At 41.0% G+C, this 25,956-nt stretch overlaps 2 protein-coding genes and 1 pseudogene across 2 annotated transcripts in view; 2 read left to right on the top strand and 1 right to left on the bottom strand.

Annotated features, from left to right (window-relative positions):
• Positions 1 to 25,956, top strand: part of STAMBPL1 (STAM binding protein like 1) — a 229,168-nt gene that overhangs the window by 109,002 nt on the left and 94,210 nt on the right. The window lies entirely within an intron of this gene.
• LIPM (lipase family member M) lies at positions 1,869 to 24,443 on the top strand. Its single transcript, XM_069460750.1, has 9 exons — positions 1,869 to 2,189; positions 12,797 to 12,911; positions 17,703 to 17,901; positions 18,726 to 18,835; positions 19,292 to 19,428; positions 19,559 to 19,705; positions 21,022 to 21,093; positions 21,978 to 22,049; positions 24,122 to 24,443. Exons 1-9 carry the CDS (start codon positions 2,043 to 2,045, stop codon positions 24,389 to 24,391), a joined length of 1,269 nt encoding a protein of 422 aa, XP_069316851.1. The 5' UTR covers positions 1,869 to 2,042; the 3' UTR covers positions 24,392 to 24,443.
• On the bottom strand, positions 6,301 to 6,881 carry LOC138376562 (bcl-2-like protein 2 pseudogene; annotated as a pseudogene).

A 25,956-nucleotide genomic window follows, 5' to 3' on the forward strand; every position in this document is an offset into this window, starting at 1 on the left:
TGCTCTGATGTTTTCCATGGGCTGTGGGTCGCTAAGGTGATAGGGCATTGTTAAAATTCTGCAGAGGGAGGAACTATACTTATTTAACATTTGTTCAAAGTGTAGTTCTTTGAGCTAATTGGAATGTAACTTTTCCTGCTTCCAAAATGACAGTTATGAGCTCATAAAGTTAACCAAAGTTAACCAAGGGAGCCAAACTGAACTTGACTTTCTCCTTATTATGCTTAGTGCCCAAGGAAGCTGCGGCTGAAAAAGGCTGAAAAAAGAAAGGGATGGGGGAGTTTGATGCAGGGGAGGAAGTAGTTCCACTACCCAAAACATAGGATTTTTCTGAACTAGTCAGTTTATTGACATCAACTCTCTCATTAATAAATCTCTACAGTATTCATAAGTACACTAATCCAATGTGGGCGTTAATTTTACTTGAACAAAGTGTAGCAAATGTGAGTAGATCATATCTGCCCAAAATTATAATAAAATCATTGAGAATTTTTAAAGAGACAGTTCACAGAGATTGACATAATTGATTTTTGTTAGTAGGTGGGGCTTCATCCCTGAATAAAGTAAATTGAAATGTTACATTTTTTCCCCATGTGGTCATAAAACTAACCAGTGAATTAAAATATCTGAATTTTCATTCTGGTCTTGCCACAATCTAGCTAAACAAGTCATTTGACTTGTCTTCACATTTCTGCAAATGAAAGCTGAATGATATTTTCTTTCTTGCTGACTATATAACATTTTCAAATCTTAAAATGTCAGCAGTGGGAGCCAACGTTCTTCTCTGAAATCCCATTTTGCTAACTCTAGCGTGAGTTCAGTGGGCTTTGAGGATGTGGGACAAATGCTCTTCTAATTAGGTCAAAGGGCTCCTCTCGCATGCATCAGATCAAGAAAGGTGGGGGTGTTCAGACAGGTCCAGATAAGGATGCAGGCTCTCCTCCCTGCGCCTAGCCAACCAGCCCCAAAGGACGAGGCTGAGTCATGTGGGCAGATACCTTCTCGAAGACTCATCTTTCCAGTTCCAGCCGTAGTTCCCTCACCCACCACATTCCAAAAGTCTGCCTCTTGGTGTGGCTGCTGTTAGCTCAGCTCTGGAGAGTTGCTGTAATGGTAGAGAAATATTTTACTTTAAGTAATACTTTTTTTTTCTTAACTTCTAACACATTCCTTACTTAAAATGACAAATAAAACTACCCTCTGGCCTGCTCAATGATTGGTAAGCTAAGGAATTGCCCACATTGCCTCACAGTCAATTGAACTGGAATATTCAGTTCATGAAAATAAGTAGGCTGCAGCTCATTATTCTAGTTATTGCAGATGATGTAATTAGTAGGTTATCCATCTAATCTGTCTCTCAGCAATTAACTAGTGCTTGCAAGCCCAAATAAAAATTTTGTGTATATCTATTTAATTGAACTAGATAGAAATAGGCTAAACACGGAAGATTTGTTTTCTTCCAACGAATGCTCTCACCTATCGCTAAAAATAGAAAATATCCTTAAAATTTTGATATTTTAAACAAAAGCACTTATCACTACATTTATCTTCAACCAAAAGGCAGAGATCACTGAAGCCCCAGAACGTGACTATAGAAACTTGCAATGTTTTCTGCAGACGCCATAATCTTGCTATCTTTCAAAGAAAGATAAAGACAAGGAATGGGAGGAAAGATGTTCCCCATAGTCTTTATTCCCTGGTGCTCAAGAACAGAGATTTTATGGGCTGTATCACATGCATGAAACTCCAGGTTGCATCAGAGAAAGTCCTACACAGCTAGAAGTTGAAGGACTGGTGACTACAAGTTGTGTGAGAGAGGAACAGGAGGAGCCAGATGGCATTGGGACATCCCAGGCAATGTTTCCACCCTCCTTTGTGTTCTCCCATTCCTAGCAACTAAGCTTGTTTAATTTGCTTCAGAATTTAGAGAAGGAATTGAGGCTGGCAAATATGTGAAAGAGTTTTTAAACCTACAGATTATTCTGCTGACTTCAGACTTTGTTACTATATTTCCAGGAAAACATAAGTGCAGATGTTGGACCATGTCAGAAATCTTGTCGAGAGAGTGGATTGTTGCACACAGAATGGAGATGTGGCTTCTGGTTCTGGTGGCGTATTTGTTCCAAAGCAATGTGAATTCAGGACGTTTGCCAACTAAAGCTGTGGACCCAGAAGCATTCATGAATGTTGTAAGTTGAGATTTGCTGTAATGTTTTGGGGAAATATACTTTACATGTTAATATTTGCATTTGTGTATTATCTGCATTATGTATTATATTTATATATGGTAGTGATTTATGCTAGAGGAATATAGTGATAAAGTATAATAGCATATTTTACTGGAAAGAATGCTAACCTGGGTGTCAACAGACCTGGGAACAAATTTTGTAAACTTGGACAAATTATTTAATCCCTTTGGGTTTCAAGCACAACATAAGTTTTCCTTGAACTCTTAGGGTCATCCTATGAGCAGAGAAATAATTGAGGTATTTTGGGCCAACCCCAGACTCTTGATTATTTCTAATTTGTCTTATTCTTTTTTCACTTCCTCCCATGTTATAAAGATGTCAGCCCTCACTTCTTGCTATCAGGGCACCCACGTCTAGGAGCATCTACTATACCATTCTAATCCACTCTTTTATCCTATTCTGGACTGGTAACTTTGTTGAATGGCAATAAAAAGAGCCCAGGTGAGTGCTAGAGAGGGCTTCCTATGAGTAAAATGCATGAATGATAATACACCTCTTTAGGTCTCTCTGGGAATTTTTTTTTTCTTGGAATACTGTTAAATCCTACATTGGGTTTTAGTAATGGCCACCACAGCAGGCATTGTGATAAAAGCTGCAAACATACTATTTTCTTTCAACTTCACTGCCCTATGAAATGGATATGATCATCCACATATTTCAAATCAAGGAACTGACATTAAAGAGATTGGGCAAGTTAAACAAGGCCACACCACTGGTACATGGCAGAGCTACAATTTAAATTCAGCCCCGCCTAAACACAAACCCTATAATTATAACCACTATGCAATGCCATAAAGCCTCGCAGGTGAGAAAGAGGAGAGTTTACCTCCAAATGAGTATGATGATTGTGGGCAATAACTGTTATGGTCTGAGACATGAGAAAATGACCACTTGAAAGCTGAATTGAGCCAAATTAGTCTTTATTAGCTGTACAGCGACCACCTCTGTTCTGGGAAAGTCCAGACACAGAGAATGGCCCCGATCTTAAAGTGGGCAGGGGTTATATACCTTCACCACTAACAATACTAACAATACACATACAGCTCAGAACATGTTGATTACAATAATTCATAAGCAAGTGACCTTACAGAAGCAGATAGCATCAGTTAAATCAAGGAACATTTCCGTAAGGAACATCCAAGGAACATTTCTCCAAGGAACAGCCAAGCGTAGTACAATGTAACTATACACACCTAATGATTTTAAACAATCACTTACAAGTTAATCACTGTATAAATTTTTTTCTGTTATTTATGTATTTTTCTCTCAGCTCATAGGTCATGGGCCTATGAATCACACAGCAGCAGTGAGCCTGTACACAAGATGGCTTCACTGTGGCTCACAGAGCTGTAGTGATTACTGTGCCTCATCACATTCCCCACTGGTTTTCACATGAAATCAAATCTTTGATTTATCTTTGCACACATGGTGATAATGGGTGCATAATATCATGAGCTTAACACTTTGTACCAACAGGTAATTTAGAATACACGGACCCACTAACAGGGCTAGGATGGACCCACTAACAGGGCTAGGAGAAACAAAACTAAAGGTCCTGCTAAGGACAATAAGAGAGTTATAAATATGTTGACAGTGAGTTTGGAGGATCATAAGTTTGACAGCTCGAACTCTTTGTTTAATATAAGAAATTGGGCTGTTTATGATGCAGGGGGCAGGTATAGTGTTGATAAGCTTGTAACCCTTGTTTAGTCTGTCAGACCCATAGCTCGGTCTCCCATACCCTCTCTAATATCATTGTTTGTTTTTATCTCTAAACAACTGGCAGAGGTCAAAGCGGACTGGCTGGGATAGGGAGGAGTTTCGGGCTATAACAGTCTCATCTACTGTCCTGGGAAGCACCCAGGTATAGTGTATATTGGTGGGGGGTATCGCCTGCTGAATTAAAACGATAACTAGGAGGAATTGGAGGAGTTTTTGGAAAGTCTTATCTTTAGTGGGTCCTTGGTGGGCCAGGCGATCTATTTCTCGGGGAGTTGATCTGGGGTTGCCTTTTTGATCCGCGCATGGTGGGTGTAAGGATGCTTTCCGGCAACCTTCATGGCGTTGGCGTGGTGAGGATCACTGGCAGGGGTCCAGTCCACCTGGCCTCTGAGCTGGCAGGCTGAAGTTTTCTTATCCAGACGAGGTCTCCAGGCTGTACCTGAAGTAGAGCTTTCTCGGGAGTGGGGTTAGTTGACTGAACGTGGTTTTACATGGGGTTATGTTTTTAACATAAGGAGTGCACCTGGTTTTTAGCAGGGCAAAGGGAAGGAGGCTCACCCAGTTTTTGCCAGTCTCTAACTTTAATTTATTTAGTGTTTTTTAAAGTCCTATTTATTTTCTTTATCTGTCCTGAACTTTGAGGCCTGTAGACATAATGTAATTTTTAATCATAGTACTTGGGCCAGTAATTGAGTTGTTTTGGTGATAAACACCAGGCCATTGTCAGACCCCAATGTTAGCAGGAGGCCAAATCTGGGGACAATTTTAGTTACTAGCTTTTTTATAGTTATTTGTGCTGTCTCTGACAGCTTTTGCCCATCCAGAGAAAGTGTCAATAAACATAAGCAAATACCGGTATCTATAGTTACCTGGTTTTACTTTAGTGAAAGTCACTTTTCAATGTTTTTCCAGAGCTTGTCTCCGCAACTTGGCCTCCAGGGGAAGGTTAATGCCTTTACCTGGATTTACTTGAGCGCAGACGTGGCACCTTGTTGAAGCTTGCCGGGCTTGGTGGTGTAGCTGAGGCATATCCAACCTTCTGTATCAGTTTTAGTCTTCAGGGCTTTTTTTTATTTTAACTTTTTTTGGTGTAGTTTGGAGAGTTTGGCAAGAGCTGTTTTGGCAGAGCAGGGAGAGTTAGGAGAGTCCCCACTGGTTTTTGTGCAACTTTTCTTGCTGTCACATCGGTGAAAGCATTGCCTCTCGCCACCGGGGAGTCAGTCCTCGCTCTTGGTAAAGTGCCTCATGTACATGTGCCATTGTAAAGCTCTCCCCCCGTCTTAGGGCCTGGGCCTTTTGGGCTGAGGTTTTATGTCCAAGAGCCTGTGCCCAGATAACCCGGTCAGTAGTTTTTATAGCTACCCCTGCATACCTGATTTTTTCAGACATGTAGCTGCTTTTATCCGTATGTAGTTCCTCATCAGGGTCTGGCCATGGGTGATCGGTGGGATCTGTTTTTAGGCTGGTAAGAGACTCCAGTATCTCATGGGAGTTATTCAGTGGCTCTGCTGGCTCATCATCCGGCAGCAGAGTGGCAGGGTCAAGAGCAGTTGTCTTTAGGAAGCGAATCCTGGGGAGAATCTAGCAACAGCACTTGGTTATACGTGAGTTGGAAAGCCATTCTTTAGGTGGACTTTTTAGAGCCTCTACTGAGTGAGGGGTTATGATATACAAGTCCTGCCCCAAAGTGAGCTTAGAGGCTTCTTTTGTCTGGATGGCTGTTGCAGCAATGGCCCACAAGCAGTCTTGCCAGCCAGATACTACAGGTCCAAACTGTTAGACAAGTATGCAACCGGTCTGTTTTCTTCTGGGCAATTTTATTAACTCAGACAGTACTTTTTAATCTCTCTACTTTTTGTAGCTTTTTCTAATATCAGGGGCCGACGAAGTGTGAAAAGGCATATTAATGGCACGTCTATTTTCTGGTGTCTCTGGGTCTATGGGAGTATACAGGCGGTAAGCTTTAAGAAGGCGTTCTAGGAACACCGCTGGAGACTCCTTAGGTCTCTGTATGGTTTTGCTTACCATAGACAAATTAGTTGGCCTGTTAGCTGCGGCCTGTATGCCCCCGAGCAGAGTCTGGCGATACTGATCGAGAGCCCCCTTACCTTGCTCCTCGTTAGGTCCCAGTTTGGGCGCGTGGAGGGGAAGACATGTATATAACCAGGATCCGTGGAGTTGCCCATCAGGGCCAGGGTCTGTCTTAACAGCTTTTCCGTGTATATGATTTTTATATATCATCTTTTTTGTCTATCCCTGTTTTACGCCTGTCTAAACATTTACTCTATTTTAAGGGCCATACCTAGCCCCACCTGGCCCTGGAACTGTTTTACTTGCTAGCGAAGAAGGCCCCTATAGTTAACAGGGTCCCCAGTGCTACAGCCCCCATCAGCATTGTTTTTACTGATGCCCAGTTTCTCTCTCTTTGATGCTGTGCCTCCTCCTGAGCCATGTCCCCATAGAGAGCTGTGAACTCTGTCTAGCCCCCACTGCTGTGAATCCAATCGGCCAGCCGTGACTCTAGGCAGGCCACCATCCACTCCTGCACTTGTCCCACTAGTGGCTCTATCTCCCTGTTGACATTCTCAGCACATAGTGCAGCCCCAAAGACGAAGAAGGCCACAAGGTGGCCCCCAATTGCCCCCCCCGGAAAAGCTCATTGGTGACCTGAGTGAAGCACTGCTAGGCTGAGCTGGGGGTCACAGGCAGCTGAGCCACCAGACCAGAGAAGGTACGCTGGAAGGGGGTCTCGAACTCATCTCCAGCTGCCCGCATGGCTCAGTGCAGCGGGTCAGCTGCTGGGCCCTTCTCTGGGCCAGTTTCACAGACATAGCCCTTCTGTCTCAGCTTATAGCCTATAAAGTCTGCCACCAAAGCTTGTGTGTCTGGGGTTGAGGCTGGGGTCGTCATCTGTATAAATGAATGTATATAATTAAAAAGCATACAAATTATCATCCTGAAAGTTTCTGGAAGTTTTTCAAAAAACATTAAATGGCGTGCAATTTTCATATGACCCTGATTGACCCATTTTGAGGAAAAAAGGGAATAATCTTTAGATCTCAGGAATTCTTGGTCCCGGCCCGTTGCCTGGTGGCTGCCTTACAGAGGCCAGGAACCTGATCCCGTGTTTCTGAAAAACAAGGACTGTTGGGGGCAAAAGTCTAAACAGGGTAACCAAGAAAGAGTTTTAAAAAGGAGGACTGAACCTATTGTAGTCTAGTATAGCAGCATCAACAGAACCTGTTCCATTCTCTTAGGAGCTAGGCCATAAAGTCCTATACCAAACACCAGGGCCAAAAGCCTGGTAGCGAGTAGACTAAACCTATCATGAAAAGAGTAAAATCAAGGAAAGGCTAAAGGAAGCCACAGAATTCACAGCGGTACCAGAGCAGGTGTCGGCGGCTTCCGGAGACTCCTCAAGAACACTTGCCCGTACTTGGTGGAAAGTACTTGCTGTCGAGAAACCAACAAAGGCACTCCTTGACCCTCTTCTGTAGCTAACAAACATAACTGGCAATCTGGGCAATAAGCTGGGCTAAAAGAATACCAGTGACTCAGCGCCGCAGTGGGAGGTGGTTCCCCCCTTGGCTAGAGGGCAGTTTTTACAATGAATTCTTTATAACCCATAGGTAACAGACTGGAACAGCAACAGAGAGAAGGAGAAATTAGTAGATTTACTGGCTAGGAGAAGGAGATAAATGAGAGTTGTTGCTAGGTGAAACGGGCACCGACGAGGTGGCAACCGGCAAAATTCTTTTGTTTTTCACAGTTACTTTTTGTTACAATAAGAGCAACACTTTATCAGATTTTAGTTTAAACTTATCCGGCATAGGGATTTTGAGCATGATTTGCTGTACACTCTTTCATGCTATAAAGTTTTCTTACAATAAAAAGACACAGAGACACACAGACAGATTTTCACATAGGGTGGGGTGTACTTTCAGGTGTCCACCTGGCTGCTCCCCTCGAGGAGATTTAGGCGCGTCTTGGCTGAAGGTGCTCATGTATACAGCCCGGGCAGGTCACCGCTCTTTCCAGAGGGTGAGTCACCATTATGCCATAAGACGTTGCCACAGAAACGCAGGTTAGGACCCACTCAAGCCCCATAGCCAATCAGCCGTGGGGCTATAACGTTCTCACATCTCTCATCTAGATGACAGTCGGGAGGGGAGATAAGACAATAACACTATTTGTGGTTGCGTTGCTCAGACGGAGGAGGCACTCTAAAAGCAACATGTACTAGTATCAAGACAACAATTAACATACAACAAATCAACCACTAGCATTCAAACCAACACGAAACAAAATCCTAAAGTTTTCGGAAAAACCAAGCTATCCGGCAGGGTGCCAAATAGTTACTGACTCGGCCTTGCGGTCAAAACAGCGTTCCAAGCCCAAAAACAATGACCAAAACCCTGAGTGACATCTCACTCCTTGGGGCTTGTTCCTGGAATCTTAGCGGCATCCAGCTTTCCCAAGGAACACCAAAATCGGCCCACCAAAGACAGACAAACCAAACACGGGCCCACCAAAGACAGACAAACCAAACACAGGCCCACCAAAGATAGACAAACCAAACACTCACCAGTGTAAGTCCAGAAGACTCGTTCAAGGAAATTGGTTAATTTTGAGGTGTCGGTGGCTGGAGCGAGGTCTGGCCATTGCCTGGGGCTGAGGAACGTCTCTCAGGAGCTGTCCCCTAGGCTAGGCACTGGACCCCACACCAGATCCCAGGCACCAGTGGGCACCAAGCACCCTGTGTAAGGGCCATCTCGCTGGGGCCTCCAAATGTTATGGTCTGAGATGTGAGAAAATGACCACTTGAAAGCCAAATTGAGCCAAATTAGTGAGTCTTTATTAGCTGGCCAGTGACCATCCCTGTTCTGGGAAAGTCCAGACACAGAGAATGGCCCCTATCTTAAAGTGGGCAGGGGTTATATACCTTCATCACTAACAATACTAACAATATACATATAGCTCAGAACATGTTGATTACAATAATTCATAAGCAAGCGACCTTACAGAAGCAGATAGCATCAGTTAAATCAAGGAACATTTCCGTAATGAACATCCAAGGAACATTTCTCCAAGGAACTGCCAAGCGTAGTACAATGTAACTATACACACTTAATGATTTTAAACAATCACTATAACATCCATGCAACATACGTTTATCTAATGCCTCACAGAAAGAGCAACTTTAATATACTTTTTTTTTTTTTTGAGACAGAGTCTCACTCTGTTGACCAAGCTAGAGTGCCATGGCATCAGCCTAGCTCACAGCAACCTCAAACTCCTGGGCTTAAGCGATCCTCCTGCCTCACCCTCCCAAGTAGCTGGGACTACAGGCATGTGCCACCATGCCTGGCTAATATTTTCCATATATATTTTCAGTTGTCCATATAATTTCTTTCTATTTTTAGTAGAGACGGGGTCTCGTTCTTGCTCAGGCTGGTCTCAAGCTCCTGACCTCAAGCGATCTTCCCTCCTGGGGCTCCCAGAGTGCTAGGATTACAGGCGTGAGCCACCGCACCCAGCCAATGTACATTTATACATATTTAAGACCCTTTTTACAGAAGCTCCCTTGTATGGGTTCAGAAACTGAGAGTCCATAGAAATAGTCTGAATCTGCATGGTGCTAAATACCAGGTTTCTTTTGACCATTCCGATGATTGGCTGTCTTTTGATGGTCTGTCCAGGTAGTTCACATGTTCGTGTAGATCCTTGGGAGCCATTCTTCTGGCCTTGGGAATGTTCCACACAAATTCATCTGGTTTGAGGGTAGGGGGAATCTCTTTAGCAGCAATCAGAGACAATCTTCCTGGGCCCCACCCACTGGGTGTGCCCAGCACCTTTACACTTGGGGTTTCAGGAGCCTAGAGCCTAAAACTCATTTTGGGAAAACAAACACCACATGTACTCACTAGTAAATTGGAACTAACCAATGAGCACATATGTGCATAGAGGGAAGTATAACTCAATGGAAATCAATCAGGGGGAAGGGGGAGGGAGGAAGAGAGAATGGGCAAAATCCTACCTAATGGGTATAATGAACACTATCTGGATGATGGGCACACTTACAACCCTGACTCAAGCATTACAAAAGCAATCCTTGTAACCAAAAACATTTGTCCCTCTGCAATACTTCAAAATAAAAAAAAATAAGTAAAACTCATTTAATTGAGCTCTGCCACTGAGCAGTAGATGGGACAAGTCCTTCTCCAAAGGGGGATCTGGGTACAGCTTCTCAGTGTCCACCACAATATTTAACTATTCCCCCAGTATAATTTTTTTGCTGTTACAAATAATGCTGGGATAAATATCCTTACAGGTGTGTTTTGATGCATATCTCTGATTTTTCCCTTAAAATTTCAAAAATGGACAATGAGATTAAAAGTTAAATATTGAATACATTCATAATTTGTCAATTTATAATAAAATTTAAAAATTAAATATTAGCAGGTGTTTTTTTGTTTTTTTGTTTTTTGTTTTTTGTTTTTTTTTTTTTGAGACAGAGTCTCTCTCTGTTGCTCGGGCTAGAGTGAGTGCCATGGCATCAGCCTAGCTCACAGCAACCTCAAACTCCTGGGCTCAAGAGATTCTCCTGCCTCAGCCTCCCGAGTAGCTGGGACTACAGGCATGCGCCACCAGGCCCGGCTAATTTTTTTTTTCTATATATATTTTCAGTTGTCCAGATAATTTCTTTCTATTTTTAGTAGAGATGGGGTCTGGCTCTTGCTCAGGTCTGGAACTCCTGACCTTGAGCGATCCTCCCGCCTCGGCCTCCCAGAGTGCTAGGATTACAGGCATGAGCCACCACGCCCAGCCCTGCAGTTTTAAATAGATAAACTGCTCTCAAAAATGGTTATACAAATTTACAAGTTCATAAGTAATACTTTACCCTTTTGAATACATTGGGCCTATATTTTTATGTCCACAAATTTATGTCCTTCAATTATCCTGCATAAACTCTCCTGCCAAGTTTAGTTTGTTGACCTGCTGCCACCTGTAGGCAGTGTTCACTGTGGCTGTAGTTCTTTTGCTTCTGGGATGTCCATGCCCCTATCCCTACCTCTTTTGGGTAACTCCTATCTGATTCTCAAGGCCTGGTTCAAATTCTCCTTCCTCCATAAGACCTGGCCTGACTAGCTCCATTCATCCTGCTCCCCTTGCTCAGAGCTCTTTTGCTCCTTCCTTCCCTCACATCCTTCAGCCCTCATTGAGCACATTACATATATCTCAATAAACACTTGTCAGATGTCATCCATTCTCGTGTTTCTATACTTATCTCCCCAAATAGTTTACAACAGTGGTCCTTGAAGGACAGTCCCCAAATCAGCTGCATCTGCATCACCAGGAACCTGTTAGAAATGTCCATTCTTTGGGTTCAACCCAGACCTACTGCACCAGAGACTCTGAGTGGGGCCCAGCAATTTGCATTTTAACAAACCCTCGAAGTAATTCTGATGCATGCTAAAATTTGAGGACTACTGGTTTATAAATTCTTTAAGGTTAAATATACAATGGTACAATATACAAATACCACACACGTAGGCATACGCATGACCACACACACACAATGCATTTCATAATACTTGGCTAACCTGGATTTTTATTACAGTGGTAGCTAATGCTTCTAGTACACACCATGTGCCAGGGTTTATGGTTACTGTTATACGTGCTTGTATTTTTACATTCCTTGCAACAATCCCATGGAGTATGAACCATTGGTATTCCTAATTTACAGATGAATGAACTAATGAATAGGTACAGTTAAACCAAACTTCCCAAGACCATTCAGCTAGTTTGTGTATCAGTGTTAGATCCAGAATTAAAACTCAAGCAGTGGAACCCCAGGGCCTTTGTCTTAATGACTGTGATCTTTTGCCCTATAATCTACTCCTGACTTTCTTCTCTTGCTATTTTTACAAATATAAAAAAGAGCAACAGAGTATAGTTCCCTGATCTAGTTTTCTGCTTCTCTAGGTAATGACACTGGACAAGAACAGTGAGGATGCTTAGGAGGTCTCTGCAGCTTCATATTTTCTAAAGAGTTCCTGCATGTAACAAGTATATAGAGCAGGGATTGTTAAACAGAGGTATATATTAATACATGGGCAGTAAGGAATCTTCAGCCCCTGAGATTTTACGCAAAAGTATGTTTGTGCATCCATGTGTATATCCATTTTTATAGTTATCCTCAAATGCACTGAGGGAACTTTAACCTAAAAATGTTAAGAATCACTGCTCTTGAACCTATGGTTTTAGAACTAGAAAGAACCTTAGGGAACATATGGGCCAGAGATTCACATAAGTTGTGCTGAGACAGGTGCTCCATTGGCTGCATTAGAATCACCTGATATCTGACCCCAAGTGGGCTCAAGACTGTATATTAATGCACATCCAGAATCTGTATATTTAAGTGATTCTGCATGCACATCCGGGTTATGGAATCAGTGTTCTGGTGCAGTTGTTCTCAAACATTAGAGTGCATTGGAATTCCCTAAAGAGCTTGTTGAAATACAAATTGCTGGGCCCTATTCTCAGAGTTCCTGATTCAGGAGATGTGGTTGGAATCTGATAATCTGCATTTTGACCAAGTACCCTAGTGATGCTGATGCTTTTGGCTCAGGGTCCTTCTAGTCCAGTCTTCATATTAAAGATAAAGAAAGTGAGGACCAGAAAGGGTTGGCTGATTTTTCTAAAGTAATACTATTACCTAAGGAAAAGCAAGGACTTTCTTGCCTATGTCTTACAGCATCAAGGATCACTGAGAATACAGCCATATATAATTCAATTGAAAAGAAATTGTGCTTTTTCCATAGAGCGAAATCATCCGACATCAAGGCTATCCCTGTGAGGAGTACGAAGTCACAACTGAAGATGGATATATCCTTTCTGTTAACAGAATTCCTCAAGGCCTAGTGCAACCTAAGACAGGTATGGTTCACCCTATTTCACCCCAACACGGCAGTCTTCCCTGCCCCCAGGATTTCCTTGTGATTGAGTGTAGAAGACAGTCCGGGTTCTTAGTACAGACTGGAGTCCATTGTTCTGGTCAAAGGAGGGTGTCAGTTCCCCTATAAACTCCCTCACCACCACCCTACCCCAGCATACCCTGTCAATTATCTCAAATAAACATACAGTATTTGCTTTTCAAAAAAACACTTTTAAGAAAAGCCCATTTCCTGACCCCTTCTAGCACTCAACTCATTACCCAAACCCTCCCTTATATAGATATTCTAGAACATTTACTGATTATTCCTTGAGAAGACAACACAAACCTCTCTTCATGAAGAATTCAAATTTCAATATGGCACCTGGCGCCCACTCCATACACTGTATTCCTCATCCAAAGAGCACTTTATACATTTAAGATGTTGCTTAGCTTTTCACTAAAGGCTTTTTAAGAACCAAGTTCTATATGCACATTTTAAATTTTGGATACATTTCCATAGTTCATATAATTACATTTTTTTCGTATATGAGATTTTTAATTATTGCTGAATTTTTAAAAAATTCATCTTCATTACTAAAGTATGCTCATCTCCCATTTCTCTTTGGCTTTATTCCTTTAATACTTCAGCTTTATGTTTATAGCAGCAACTACATTATCCATCATATGTACAGGTAAACTACTTGTGTTCTTTCTATATGCCGAGTACAATGCTAAGTGCTTTGTTTGCACTAGTCCCGTTTTTTATTTATTTAATATTTATTTAATCTACTCCACAGAGGAGAGGCTAGCTCTCCCGGTGGAGGAGCACAGCCAATCCCATTTAATTTTCACTACAACCCTAAGAGACTGCTACTCACAAAGGTTAAGTAACTTTGCCAGAAAGTCTGTGCTAGTATTTGCTAGTAGGTTACAAAACTTGTATGCAAATCAAGATCTGTCTGCCACTACAGCCCACAATCCTAACTAGGACCAGAAAATACTGGGCAAATGCTACCGGACTTTGGTGTAAAGAAGTTTCAGGGTTCTGTTTTACTCCAATGTGTACTCGTACAGCTTTTTGGAAAATAGCTTTTTTTTTAATCCCACACTAGCTATTTTTTTCCCACACTAGCTACACACCTGTGCCTCGTATATGTCCAGCATACTCCCCGCTCAGTGCCTCTGAACTTCCTGCTCTCTCTGTGGACCACTATTTCATCTGCTGTCTATGCAGCTTGCCCTGGCCCTCCTTTCAGGCCTCCTTTATCAGAGAGTCCTTCCCTGGCAACCCTATTCAAAATAGCAACCCACTTGCCCTGCTTACTTTTCCCTATAGTACTTAAACCACCTGCTACAATAGGTATTTGCTTGTTTATTGTCTGTCTACCAACAACCAGAGTGTAAACTCAGTGAAAGTAGGACTTCATCTATTTTGTTCAAGGCCATATCCCGTGACTAAAGTGCCAAGCACATTCTAGGTGCTATCAAATATTTGTGGAATGAGTGAGTAAATTTCGTATAAATAAATGAATAGCCTGGGGACACAGCTTTTCACAAAGCTCCACAAAGCCTAGGAGGGTGGGCAAGGCACAGCAGTAGAGCGACTGCAGCAATTTCCAAGTGTGAGAGTCACCGGCAGTCCCTGCTCCTGCACAGAGTTTGTTTTCTCACATCCTATTGACTCAGACTGTTCACTCATTGCCCAGGAGTTCCGGGTTCAAGGAATGGGCCTTTCAGGTCTGGTCGGTGCAGAATACTCCCCTCTAGTGGCTGATGTTGTTGCTGCAGCTTCCGCTGGTGCCTCCAAAGATGCCCCCTCCCAGTAGAGCAGGAAAGAAGGTTTTTCACCATCTCTTCAAATAGAGGGCCAATGAAATTCATACTGAAAACAACTGAAAAATGTTTACTGAAAAGCTTATAGCTTGTGATAAAAGCCTTTTCATATTTATCAAATAATCATAGTTGGCTTCAAATATTTACATCAAGAGAGAAACATACCCTAGAACATCGTCAGAAATGACAGCTTTTTAAAGTGTAGCCCTTACACACACACCTGCTGGCTATAATTTATATAGAAGGCCAGGGATGTCAGGCATGTTTGAAATGATATTAAATGAGCCAGCCCTCTCACTAGGTGACCCGCAAGCACAAAGTGTGCTGCTAAGTAGGGCCAAGCTGACCCCAACCATGGGAAATGTCTTGCAGACTCCCAGGGGAGCATTGATCACCTTGCTTGGATCACCCTGTGTTAACACAACTGAGGTCACCTCCCTGGCAGCTAAGAGGATGAACTCTATGACCAGACATCAAGGAAAACCTAAAGTAACACCGAGTTCTTTTCTCCTAGCCTTGCATTTGCAGTTCTCAGTGACCTACACATTCTCTCCCCAGAGAGATAAAATGAGGCAGGTGGCACTCAAGAAGGCTGTCCGGATGCTGGATGAGTTTGCCGTAGAGAGGCTTTTGTCCTACAGGGAGACTGCGTACGGATTCCGTTCCCCTTTACAGCAACAGTAACAAGAGCTCCCCATCTGACAAGAAGTCAGGCAGCATGATGAGTTCTTAATGCACAGTATCACATTTGATCCCCCAAACCCCTGTAAGGTGGGTGATTGTGTCGTCCTTTTGCTAACGAGGACACTGAAGCTCAGAGAGTCACTTGCTCTAGACAGTTAGGGCAATAAGCGTAACAGCAGCAACAAAGCTGTTTTTACTACAAGCCTTCCTCTAAGCTGGATACTGTGGCATGGACATTGCATTCGCAATGTGATTCCATTTTCACAATCCTAACAAAGGCATCATACTTTTTTTTCCTCCTAATAGTCCAACACTTTATTAATCTTTCAGTCATATTTGCTAATGTCAAAAATGATATACATACCTTAATTTATTTAACATGTTAGAGAATTTTAAAGCCCTTAATCCTTATTTATTTCTTACGGATATTTCTGTAACTCTTTATTTTGATATAATTTCAAACTTACAGAAAAGTTCTGGAAATAGTGCAAGGAACTTCCATATACCCTTCACCCTGACTTACCAATTGTTTACATTTTGCCCCCATTTATTTTTATCATTCTCTGTGCCTCTCATCCACCTCTTATGTGTTATCTCATTACTCTTTCCAAAATCTTTGACAGTAGGTTTGAGACATCATGACCATTTACCCCTAAATACTTCAGTGGGTGTTTCCTAAAAATAATGATAGTCTCTTCTATAAATACGTTTATCAAAATTAGGAAATGAACACAAATAGATATTAGTATCTAATTTATAGTCCATGTTCAAATTTTGCCAATTTTAACAAAGTCTTGTTTTTCCTCCCCCTGATCAATAATCTAATGTAAGATCATATACCACATTTGGTTGTCATGTCTGTCTCCTTTATAAACAAGCAATTCCTAAGGTTTTCTTTGTCTTTTCTGATCTTGACATTTTTGAAGAGTCTTGAACAGGTATGTAAATTTGTTCATCTGTTGTTTCTTCATGGTGTGATTCAGGTTACACACTTTGGGCAGGTATAATACACAAGTGAAGTTGTATCCTTCTTGGTTTATCATATTATGAAGCATATGATGTAGATTTATTTCAATATTGGTGACATTAACTTTGATAACTTTGTTAGGGGGTATCTGCCAGGTTTTTCTAAAATTAGTATTTTTCCCTTTGTAATTAATAAATAATTTCAGGCTATGTAAATATCCTATTTGTCTTTAAACTTTCATCTACTAATTTTAGCATTCACTGGTAATTTTAATCCTTCTGTATTTATTAATTGGCATTGTAAATCAATTTTTGTATATATTAATTGGCATTATACTGTAAATAAAAGCTTTTCCTTCTCTCCTAATTATTTATTTGCTCATTTATTTATTGATATCTATATGGACTTAAGGATTCTTGATTTATTCAGTGGCATATAATTCATTACTATCATTTTTTTTATTTTGATGCTTAAATATTCCTGTAGTTGAACAGTGGGAGCTCCCTCAAGCTGGCCTGTAGGTCCTTTTGACATGAAGGTCTCTTCAGCATTAGACCATTATATATATGGTATAAATATATTAATCATTCTGCTCTACTCTCTCCTGGGACACTTTCAATATTTTCTGAAAAGCTCATTGAAGTCCAATAATAATAATTACACAAAAACAACACTGGAAGTTAAACTTTATAGACTGTCTGTGTCAGGTATTGTGCCGCCTGTTCTTTGAGCTCTATTTTATTTAATCATAACAAAAATCCCATTTTCCTGATGAGGAAATCAAGACACAAAGATGATTAAGTAATTGGCCACAAGAATCAAACTAGCAAGTAACTGAATCAAAACTGAATCAAGGCCGGGCGCGGTGGCTCACGCCTGTAATCCTAGCACTCTGGGAGGCCGAGGCGGGTGGATCGCTCAAGGTCAGGAGTTCGAGACCAGCCTGAGCAAGAGTGAGACCCCGTCTCTACTAAAAATAGAAAGAAATTATCTGGCCAACTAAAATATATATAGAAAAAATTAGCCGGGCATGGTGGCGCGTGCCTGTAGTCCCAGCTACTCGGGAGGCTGAGACAGGAGGATCGCTTGAGCCCAGGAGTTTGAGGTTGCTGTGAGCTAGGCTGACGCCACGGCACTCACTCTAGCCCGGTCAACAAAGTGAGACTCTGTCTCAAAAAAAAAAAAAAAAAAAAAAAACTGAATCAAAATTTGAACATAGGTTTGTCTGACTTGAAAGCCCTTATACATTGGTGGATAGCAAGAAAGGTAGAGAACATTTCACACCATTGAAATTTTCTCTTTTTTGCAGGTCCCAGGCCTGTTGTGTTACTACAGCATGGCCTAGTTGGAGATGCCAGCAACTGGATTTCCAACCTGCCCAACAACAGCCTGGGCTTCATTCTGGCAGATGCTGGTTTTGACGTGTGGATGGGTAACAGCAGGGGAAACACCTGGTCTCGGAAACACAAGACCCTCTCCGTAGACCAAGATGAGTTCTGGGCTTTCAGGTATATGAAAATCTTGAGAGTGAAGGTAGACATGGATGTCTTTTGGAAAACTGGGTAAAAAACTATGGCTTCTAGTATTGGGTTAATTTATTTTGGTTGCATCACCAATATCCTAACATGTTAATTATCCTAACCAGTTAATTAACTGGTGAGTCTTTTGGAAGTAGGGGGGAATATTGGGTTCCCCAAGTGGAAGGTTAGGTCTGGCTAATGGCATGAGAATGGTTGTCAGTGTCAGGTGATTGAGACTAGAATGAGAGGAGGGTAGGTCCATTTCCTTGTAGGTGGGCAATAGTACTCCAGAAGGAGATGAGACCAGGCAGCATTAAAAAAAATAAAATAAGGGAAACTATTAAGCTTTAGGGACTATGAATTTGACTAACACATCTCTCATGCTCTTACAAAAGATTTTTAATGTTTTCACTTAAATCACCTATTGACGTTCAACCTGTTTTGTGCCCATCAGAGAAGGGTCCCCACAGCATCTTTAATACTTTTCCTGTAAATGAATCTGCAGGGCCCTTTGCTGTTCAACAGTATAATAGGACACCTCCACTGGAGATGGGTCATGTCCCAGTAAATATTCATCAAAGATGATTATCGCTCTATGATAACATCTGGAGAAAACGGGTTTGCTGACAGCCTGTGATGCCAGAGACACCCACACATCACAGGTTTGAAACGAGTCCACTCTGAGTGCTGTGAGGGGCACAGGAACAAGCTATCAGGGCTGACAACTCAGGGATGGTTTGTAAACCTTGGGGGTGCTTCTGTTTGTTTCTAATTATAAATTTTTCATGTAACTTTGTCTTTTCCCCTTGTAGTTATGATGAGATGGCTAGGTTTGACCTGCCTGCAGTGATAAACTTTATTTTGCAGAAAACGGGCCAGGAAAAGATCTATTATATCGGCTATTCACAGGGCACCACCATGGGTAGGTTCAAAGAAAAGCAGGTTTGTACACTCAGAAGACATGTGAGCATATGGTACAAGCTATGCCTGGAATCAGTCCACCTTGCACTTCTCAGATCCGATTTTATCATCTTCAGAACCATAAAGGTCCCCAGCAAAGTGTTTAGCATATATAATGGTTACTTCCATATACATATATGTATATGTATACACACACACATATATATATTTTCTCAAAGTCAATATTATTATATTCAATAATTTACTTCAAGGGAACCTACTACTTGAAAGCAAATATGATAGGTGTCATATGGATCAAAGAGGAGTTTTTGCTGCCCACCCCCAGACCCTATAACTTTATAGGAAAGTTAAGACACAATCACACATAATTATCAAAATATCTTGATAAAAGTAAAATATGCACTTTAGGAGTCTTAGGACGTTCGATATCTGTGATGACATGTTTCTTCTCTTACAGGCTTTATTGCATTTTCTACCATGCCAGAGCTGGCTCAGAAAATCAAAATGTATTTTGCTTTAGCGCCTATAGCCACTGTTAAATATGCAAAAAGCCCTGGGGCCAAATTTTTGTTGCTGCCAGATATGATGATCAAGGTATGTGACTCCTCAGAAAACATCTCACATAAGAAAAGTCTGCCTAATTTCCTAAAAACGTATACTTTTATACTAGAGCCCACTTCTTTTCTATCATAAAATATTACTATTTCACTTCATATTTTTACAGGGATTATTTGGCAGACAAGAATTTCTGTATCAGACCAGATTTCTCAGACAGTTTGCTATCTACCTTTGTGGCCAGGTGATCCTCGATCAGATTTGTAGTAATATCATGTTACTTCTGGGTGGATTTAACACCAACAATATGAACATGGTAAGTGGAAGCCTAGTAAATTCCCAAGGCAGAGCTAGGAGTTATTCATCTGACTCCATGAGGGAGAGCTAATGCCAGTGAAGACTTAGAGAAAAGATGTACTCCTAGTGATTCAGTTCCCTCCACATTGGAAGGAAATGTGGGAAATGCTTCAGCTCGGGCTGACACAAGGTTAACATAAGGGCATTGCTAGATATTAAATCACAGGTTCCAGATGGAAGAGAACTGAAAGCAGCTTTACTACAGTGCATTATCAGATGAAAAGGAGTGATTAGAGTCTCGCTCTCTCAACAGAGAGAACTGTCACACATCATCCCCTTCTTCCCTCCACTTAGGTCCTTTTGGTTTGTAGTTTAAGTTCTTTGATGGAATGTCAGGAAGTTTTGATTTGGTGTAGGCTACCAGTTTGGTGAATGTCATTGGGTGGGTTCCCCAGGAAGCATACTCTGAGATGGCGATTAATTGCAGAACGATTTGGGGATAATACCTGGGCAAGGGAAGGAGGCAGGATTGGGTAGATAAAAATGTCAAGCTGCGACGCAGATTCAACAGAAGCCTCAGTTGATCCTACAGGGATTTGTGAAGATAGGACGGCCCTTCAGAGCTGTCACATGTCAGGGGGAGAAAGCTGGGCCTTTATACCCCCATATCAACCAGTGCTTTAATGCAGACCACACCAGTAAATGGGGAACACTGGGCATGCATCTCTCTGGAGCTGGGGCCATCCTCAAAGTAGGCTGACAGTGGAGGGCTGTCTGCCAACAGCACCCCCAGTGCTTAGGGGAATATATGTCTTTAATCCTGAAGGTTTTTTCTTCTTTTGTAAAGTTAATAATTTGATTTATAACTACCATTTGATAAGCATATATTAATATTATGTACCAGGCTAATTTTTCCCCTGAGACAAGTCTATGAGATGAGTGTTATCAATATCCTCACTTTACAGATTAGTATACTAAGATTTAGTAGATCAAATAACTCACCCAAATTCATCTAAAAAGTAAATGATATAGCTAGAATTTGAAGACAGGCTCAATTCTAGATCCCTTGTCCTGAATATCTCTAGTAAAATTTTTTGAAAGAAGAGGTCAGATCTCTAATGAGAAGCTATTCTCATATGAAAAATATAGGTACCCAGGAATACATTTAGTGGCATTTTATTTATGTGTATGTGTATATTACGGTGTCATGGTTAATTGTTGATAATCTCATGGTATTCCCATTTCTTAGTCTGACATTCTGGGGATTTGGTCTTGACAAGGTGCACATCTTGTGAGTTTTTCCATGTCCCACAAACCACTCATGCTTTGTTACAGAGCCGAGCAAATGTATATGTTGCCCATAATCCTGCCGGAACATCTGTGCAAAATATTCTACACTGGAGCCAGGTAAGAATGCTGAATTTGTAATCCTTGCTAAGGTTCCTTGCACATTTTGTGTAGAAGAGTCAAAGGATGCCCTTTCGACAGCCCAGGGGTTATTTCACATTCATACTAAGATGAAATGCAATCTGGTTAAGGCTGTTTTGACTGTGAATTTGATCAAGATAATTGAAACTTTTCAGGAGATGGGAGGAGAGGACAGGAGTAGCCCAGGGACATCGTTAGTGGATCTTAAAAGTGTGAATTAATATGATCCACGTGAGTGCTGTCTGTCTCAAAGACATGGCTGGAGAAGATCATGTTTCCACTTTCTCCTCTTCAGCTCCTCCAACAGCACGGTCAAGTAGAAACAAAAATGCTAAAGTGGGGCCTAATTACCCAAAGAGATTTTCACAGGAGTCTGTTGTACTGCAAACTTCACCTGCAATTAGAAGGGGTAAAGTCCTGTGTGTGTGTGTGTGTGTGTGTGTGTGAGAGAGAGAGAGAGAGAGAGATTATATCATCAAAACAAAGAAGAATTCTAAGTTGGATTAAAGTTTGGTCACCATTTCCCAGGATCTTCCAGGGCATGCTTTCCTATCGTAGCCCACAGAGCTGTGCAGGATGCTCACCAACATTGATTACAATGGGATGCACTTCCTGGAGTTGATAATGCAGTGGTCAAGTATTTATATAGTCCATCTTTCCCCTAGAAAAGCCTCATTGTTTTCTTTCCACTTGCCTGAGAAGCTTTTCCCAGCACTGAATGGAAGAGCAGTTCGGCTTCTGCTCTCTGCTTCCTTCACATTTGCAGACAGAGCAGCATGTTTTCACCCCCCCGCCCACCACCACCACCCTTCTCTGGTGACACCTCTGAATACTTTGTGTATTTTTGTCTCCTCTCCTTGTAGGCAGTCAATTCTGGGGAACTCCGGGCATTTGACTGGGGGAGTGAGACCAAAAATCTAGAGAAATGCAATCAGGTAAGAAAATCAAATACCATCTGCTGAAATACACATCCTTTGAAAATGTATTTTCAAAGGGAAGAGGGAAGTTGTAGCAACAGTTTGTTCTAGAGATGGAAATAAAATATGAGAATTCAGGCAAAGAATAATAGTCAGGGTTGACTCCATTTGAAGACGAGGAAGTTCATAGCTTAGCCAGGAAACCACCTCTACAATGGAGTAGGAGGCCATTTTTGTGAGGTCACCCCCCCCCCCCCCCCCCACCGAACAAGGCATTGGGCTCCTCAGGAGCAAGGTGCGGTAGCTTTAGTACAGAGAAGAGTGCAGTCTAGGTGGATCCTGGAGGGATTATTTTAGGATAAAAACAAACAAACAAACATATGGGGATAGTGGGGGAGAGGTTGTTTCATGGCACAGTAAGAAGAACATTAAATGGCTATTGGAGATTACTGTGTTAGTCTTGCCTCTGCACTAAAACTTGTGTGGTAGAAGGTAGGCTGCCTTAATTCTTCAGGTCTCAATTTCTTTATCTTTAAAACAAAAATTATTGGATTAGAAAATTCTTAAGAATTCTCCATGGTCACACTTTTATTGAATCTATGACTTGCAAGTTCAAAATTTGAAAAAAAAATGTTATTACTTTACCCAAGAAAATACATAGCTAATGCTATGGAATAAAATTAAAAATCAAAATGTAGAGAATTAGAATTGGATAGGTATGCGCTTTTGAGCATAAAATCTTCACCGAAGATTATTGGTTAGCACTGTAAATATTTACTGTACAAACAGAGCTCGAGGGAGCAGATTAGGTACAGCTCAATCTTCCTTTGAGAGTCTCACATCATACTTTACATCCACTGCCATGCATCAATCCAGATATAAAATGCTAGGACATTGGACAGACTGTGTAGCGCCCCTGGATAGCAAACTCTCAATCACTGATATCGGCTACTTCTTTTTTAAGTCCTTCTTCACTGTTTCCCAAAATGTCTTTAGAGAAAGTATTCCAGTTCTAAGATAGTTTTAGTTGATCAGCATTTAATGGACTGAGTTCTAGAGGAAGCGATACGTGCAGAGTAGGTTCCAGAAAATGGTAACGGAAGAGAAGGGAAAGCAAACATACAAAGAGGTGTCACAAAATCACAGAAACTTAGAGCTAAACATCACATTTAGTTCAATCTTTTCACTTTTAAGATGAGAAAAAAATGTCACTGACCCCATAGAATATTCCAACCTTGCTTGTCTAAATTAGGCCGTAACTCCAAATTCTTAGGGAGGCACAAAGAGAAACCAGAACACTTAGGATTAGAGCAAAGACCCTATGCTGAGTTTTCTGAGTAAGAAAGGAGCCTTCCCATTTCTACAAAAAGTTCTGGGTGCTGATTAATCCCAAAGGCTCAGCCAGCCCAGCTAATGTACGCTAGCACTGCTTGGATAAGGGAAGGTTCCCAGGAATTAGAAATACTGCATACCCTTTTTGGGGTGATTTTTAGGGGCAGAGGCAGGCAATGAGGGTTGGAGATGGTATTTAACTTTTACCTCCCCTTCGCTGAAATTACCTGCATGCCACAGGCCCATTTGTTGCTTTCTCCATGTTTTGGAGATGCAGTCAGGCTGGGCCTGCCTCAGGGCTGCCTGTGATTATGTAGTCTCTGTGACAATCTGGAGGCCTTCCCAGTAGGCCTTTTTGTCTTTTTCTGTAGTATATCTCTATTTCTTGCCTCATGAAATGTTCATGAAATTAAATTTTAAAAGGACAGGGACATTATTTTTAAAGGCAGTTTATTTGAAAAACATTTAATGGAAGAAAAGAAGTACAAGGCATTATGTGTTTTTTCACTTGACCTAGTAAATTATTACAGATATTATTCCCATTCGAAGATGAAGAAACCAGGGTTCAATAATGTAAAGTAATTTTACCTTAATGTAGCAGCTGGAACAGAAACTCTTAACAGAGCTCTATGTGGCTCTAATGCCCAGGTACTCTTCACCCCAATACGTGGCATGTTTATTATGTTTATTTGAAAAGTAAATTAGGAGATGGAAGGTCCAAATGTTACCTACTGTTAAAAACTATTCCTTTTCTCTAGCCAACTCCTGTAAGGTACAAAGTTAGAGATATGACGGTCCCTACAGCCATGTGGACAGGAGGGCAAGACTGGCTTTCGAGTCCAGAAGATGCGAAAACACTGCTCTCTGAAGTGACCAACCTCATCTACTATAAGAACATTCCTGAATGGGCTCACGTGGATTTCATCTGGGGTTTGGACGCTCCTCACCGTATGTACAATGAAATCATACATCTGATGAAGCAGGAGGAGACCAACCTTTCCCAGGGAATGTGCAAGGTCATATTGTGAAGCATCTGATACCAGTAGGTCTTAGGAACACTCTCATGGAAGACGGGGTGGGCCTGTGAAGGCTTTTAAGGATTTCCAGAATTGCATACCTACCATCTTGGTAGAAGGGAAGGAATATAGTATAGTATACATTCCTTCAAATTTCCTGCATTTGGCACTAAAATTCACATTTACCTTTTATTCAGTTAATTAAACTACTCATTGGATGAACACAGGTTTCATATGCTGCTATACAGTCTACCATCTTGAATGGTAGATTTTACCTGACAGCCGGAATGTAGCTAGACATTCTCTATGTCATTCAGGTAAACCTCTTTAAAATCTCTTTAAAAATAAGCATTATTTTTGGAGCAGTAAAATAAAGGACAAATTGAGACAGATATTGAGGTCTTGAATCTCTGGATTGTTGTGGACTTTCACAAAATAAGCTATACTTTTTCACCTTGTTGCCATAGAGATGCAACACTACCTCAGGAAGCCAAGATGCTTTAATAACAACAAAATGTTACAATGTTACAGTATGGATAACATATGTTAAGCATCCTCCAAATAAACTCAAGTTTTACAGTTGGTTCTCAGAGAAGAAAATTTTGTAGTATATTTATTGTTTGCCAATAAATGCATTATGTATTCCATAAAACATGTATGTGTATTTCAGTAGATTCTAGTCCAAGCTTGTTTGAGAGTTTACAGCCTGTTGCTAGGAGACCTAATGGCAAGAAATTCCTAGCCTCCAAAAATTAAAACCTAGGAAGAAAATTTTATAACATCATGAGCATAATGAAACAAATTATCATGCATTTTATCCTTTAATCTTAACAAAGTTAGTGTGAGACAATGACTCCAACTCACTCACAAACCTGTATTTATTTCTTTAGAAAATTTTTCAATTTTTACACAGTTTCAAAGGTGACAGTTGTAAATTACATGAGTACTATTTTACAAAATCTCTGAAACCAAATCGAAGATAATGCTGGTGTGTGTCAAAGGTGTACTGTGGAAGGTATACTGGTGTGTGAAGTGCACTTATTTATTCTGTCCCCCCGAGATACCTGGTAACTCAGTTCAATGCTAATCAATCTTAAATAATTTATTAAGAGGCACTTAAGGCTTCAGAATCTATATCTACAAACTGCTTCCCTCACAAAATGTGTGTCTTTAGGGCCTGTACATAATTCAATAAATTCTGCTGGATTTGATTTTTATTAGACTTTTGTTCTGTTCAAGGATGGTAAATCTTTCATTCTTAGACTGTATGTGTTACTACATATAGTGTAGATTAGTTTATCTCTACAGCTATGCATGATTCAGTCTTGATTTGCAAAATTTGATCATATTTTTAAAGTGTATTTATTTCACTCTGTCTCATTCACAAAGGAAATGAGACAGATATTTTGATATTCACAATCTCTCACTCAGAAATATAATCCAAACACTACCTCATTAGATAGCTCTATTACTTATGAAGAAATCCTTTAATCAAATAAGCTACAATAATGTTTTAAATTTTATCAATAAAAATAAACAGAACAAACAAGTTTGGTAGGCACCTTGTATTTACAAGA

This window comes from Eulemur rufifrons, chromosome 28 (genome assembly GCF_041146395.1).
Source record: "Eulemur rufifrons isolate Redbay chromosome 28, OSU_ERuf_1, whole genome shotgun sequence".
In the NCBI taxonomy this organism is placed as follows: domain Eukaryota; kingdom Metazoa; phylum Chordata; class Mammalia; order Primates; family Lemuridae; genus Eulemur; species Eulemur rufifrons.

What these genes read in the sequence shown, in the direction of transcription:
- LIPM (XM_069460750.1), top strand. Translation starts at nt 2,043, where the DNA reads ATGTCAGAAATCTTGTCGAGAGAGTGGATTGTTGCACACAGAATGGAG. An exon ending in GATGAGTTCTGGGCTTTCAG is followed by an intron (nt 17,902 to 18,725) that starts GTATATGAAAAT and finishes TTCCCCTTGTAG; the next exon opens with TTATGATGAGATGGCTAGGT. An exon ending in ACACCAACAATATGAACATG is followed by an intron (nt 19,706 to 21,021) that starts GTAAGTGGAAGC and finishes GCTTTGTTACAG; the next exon opens with AGCCGAGCAAATGTATATGT.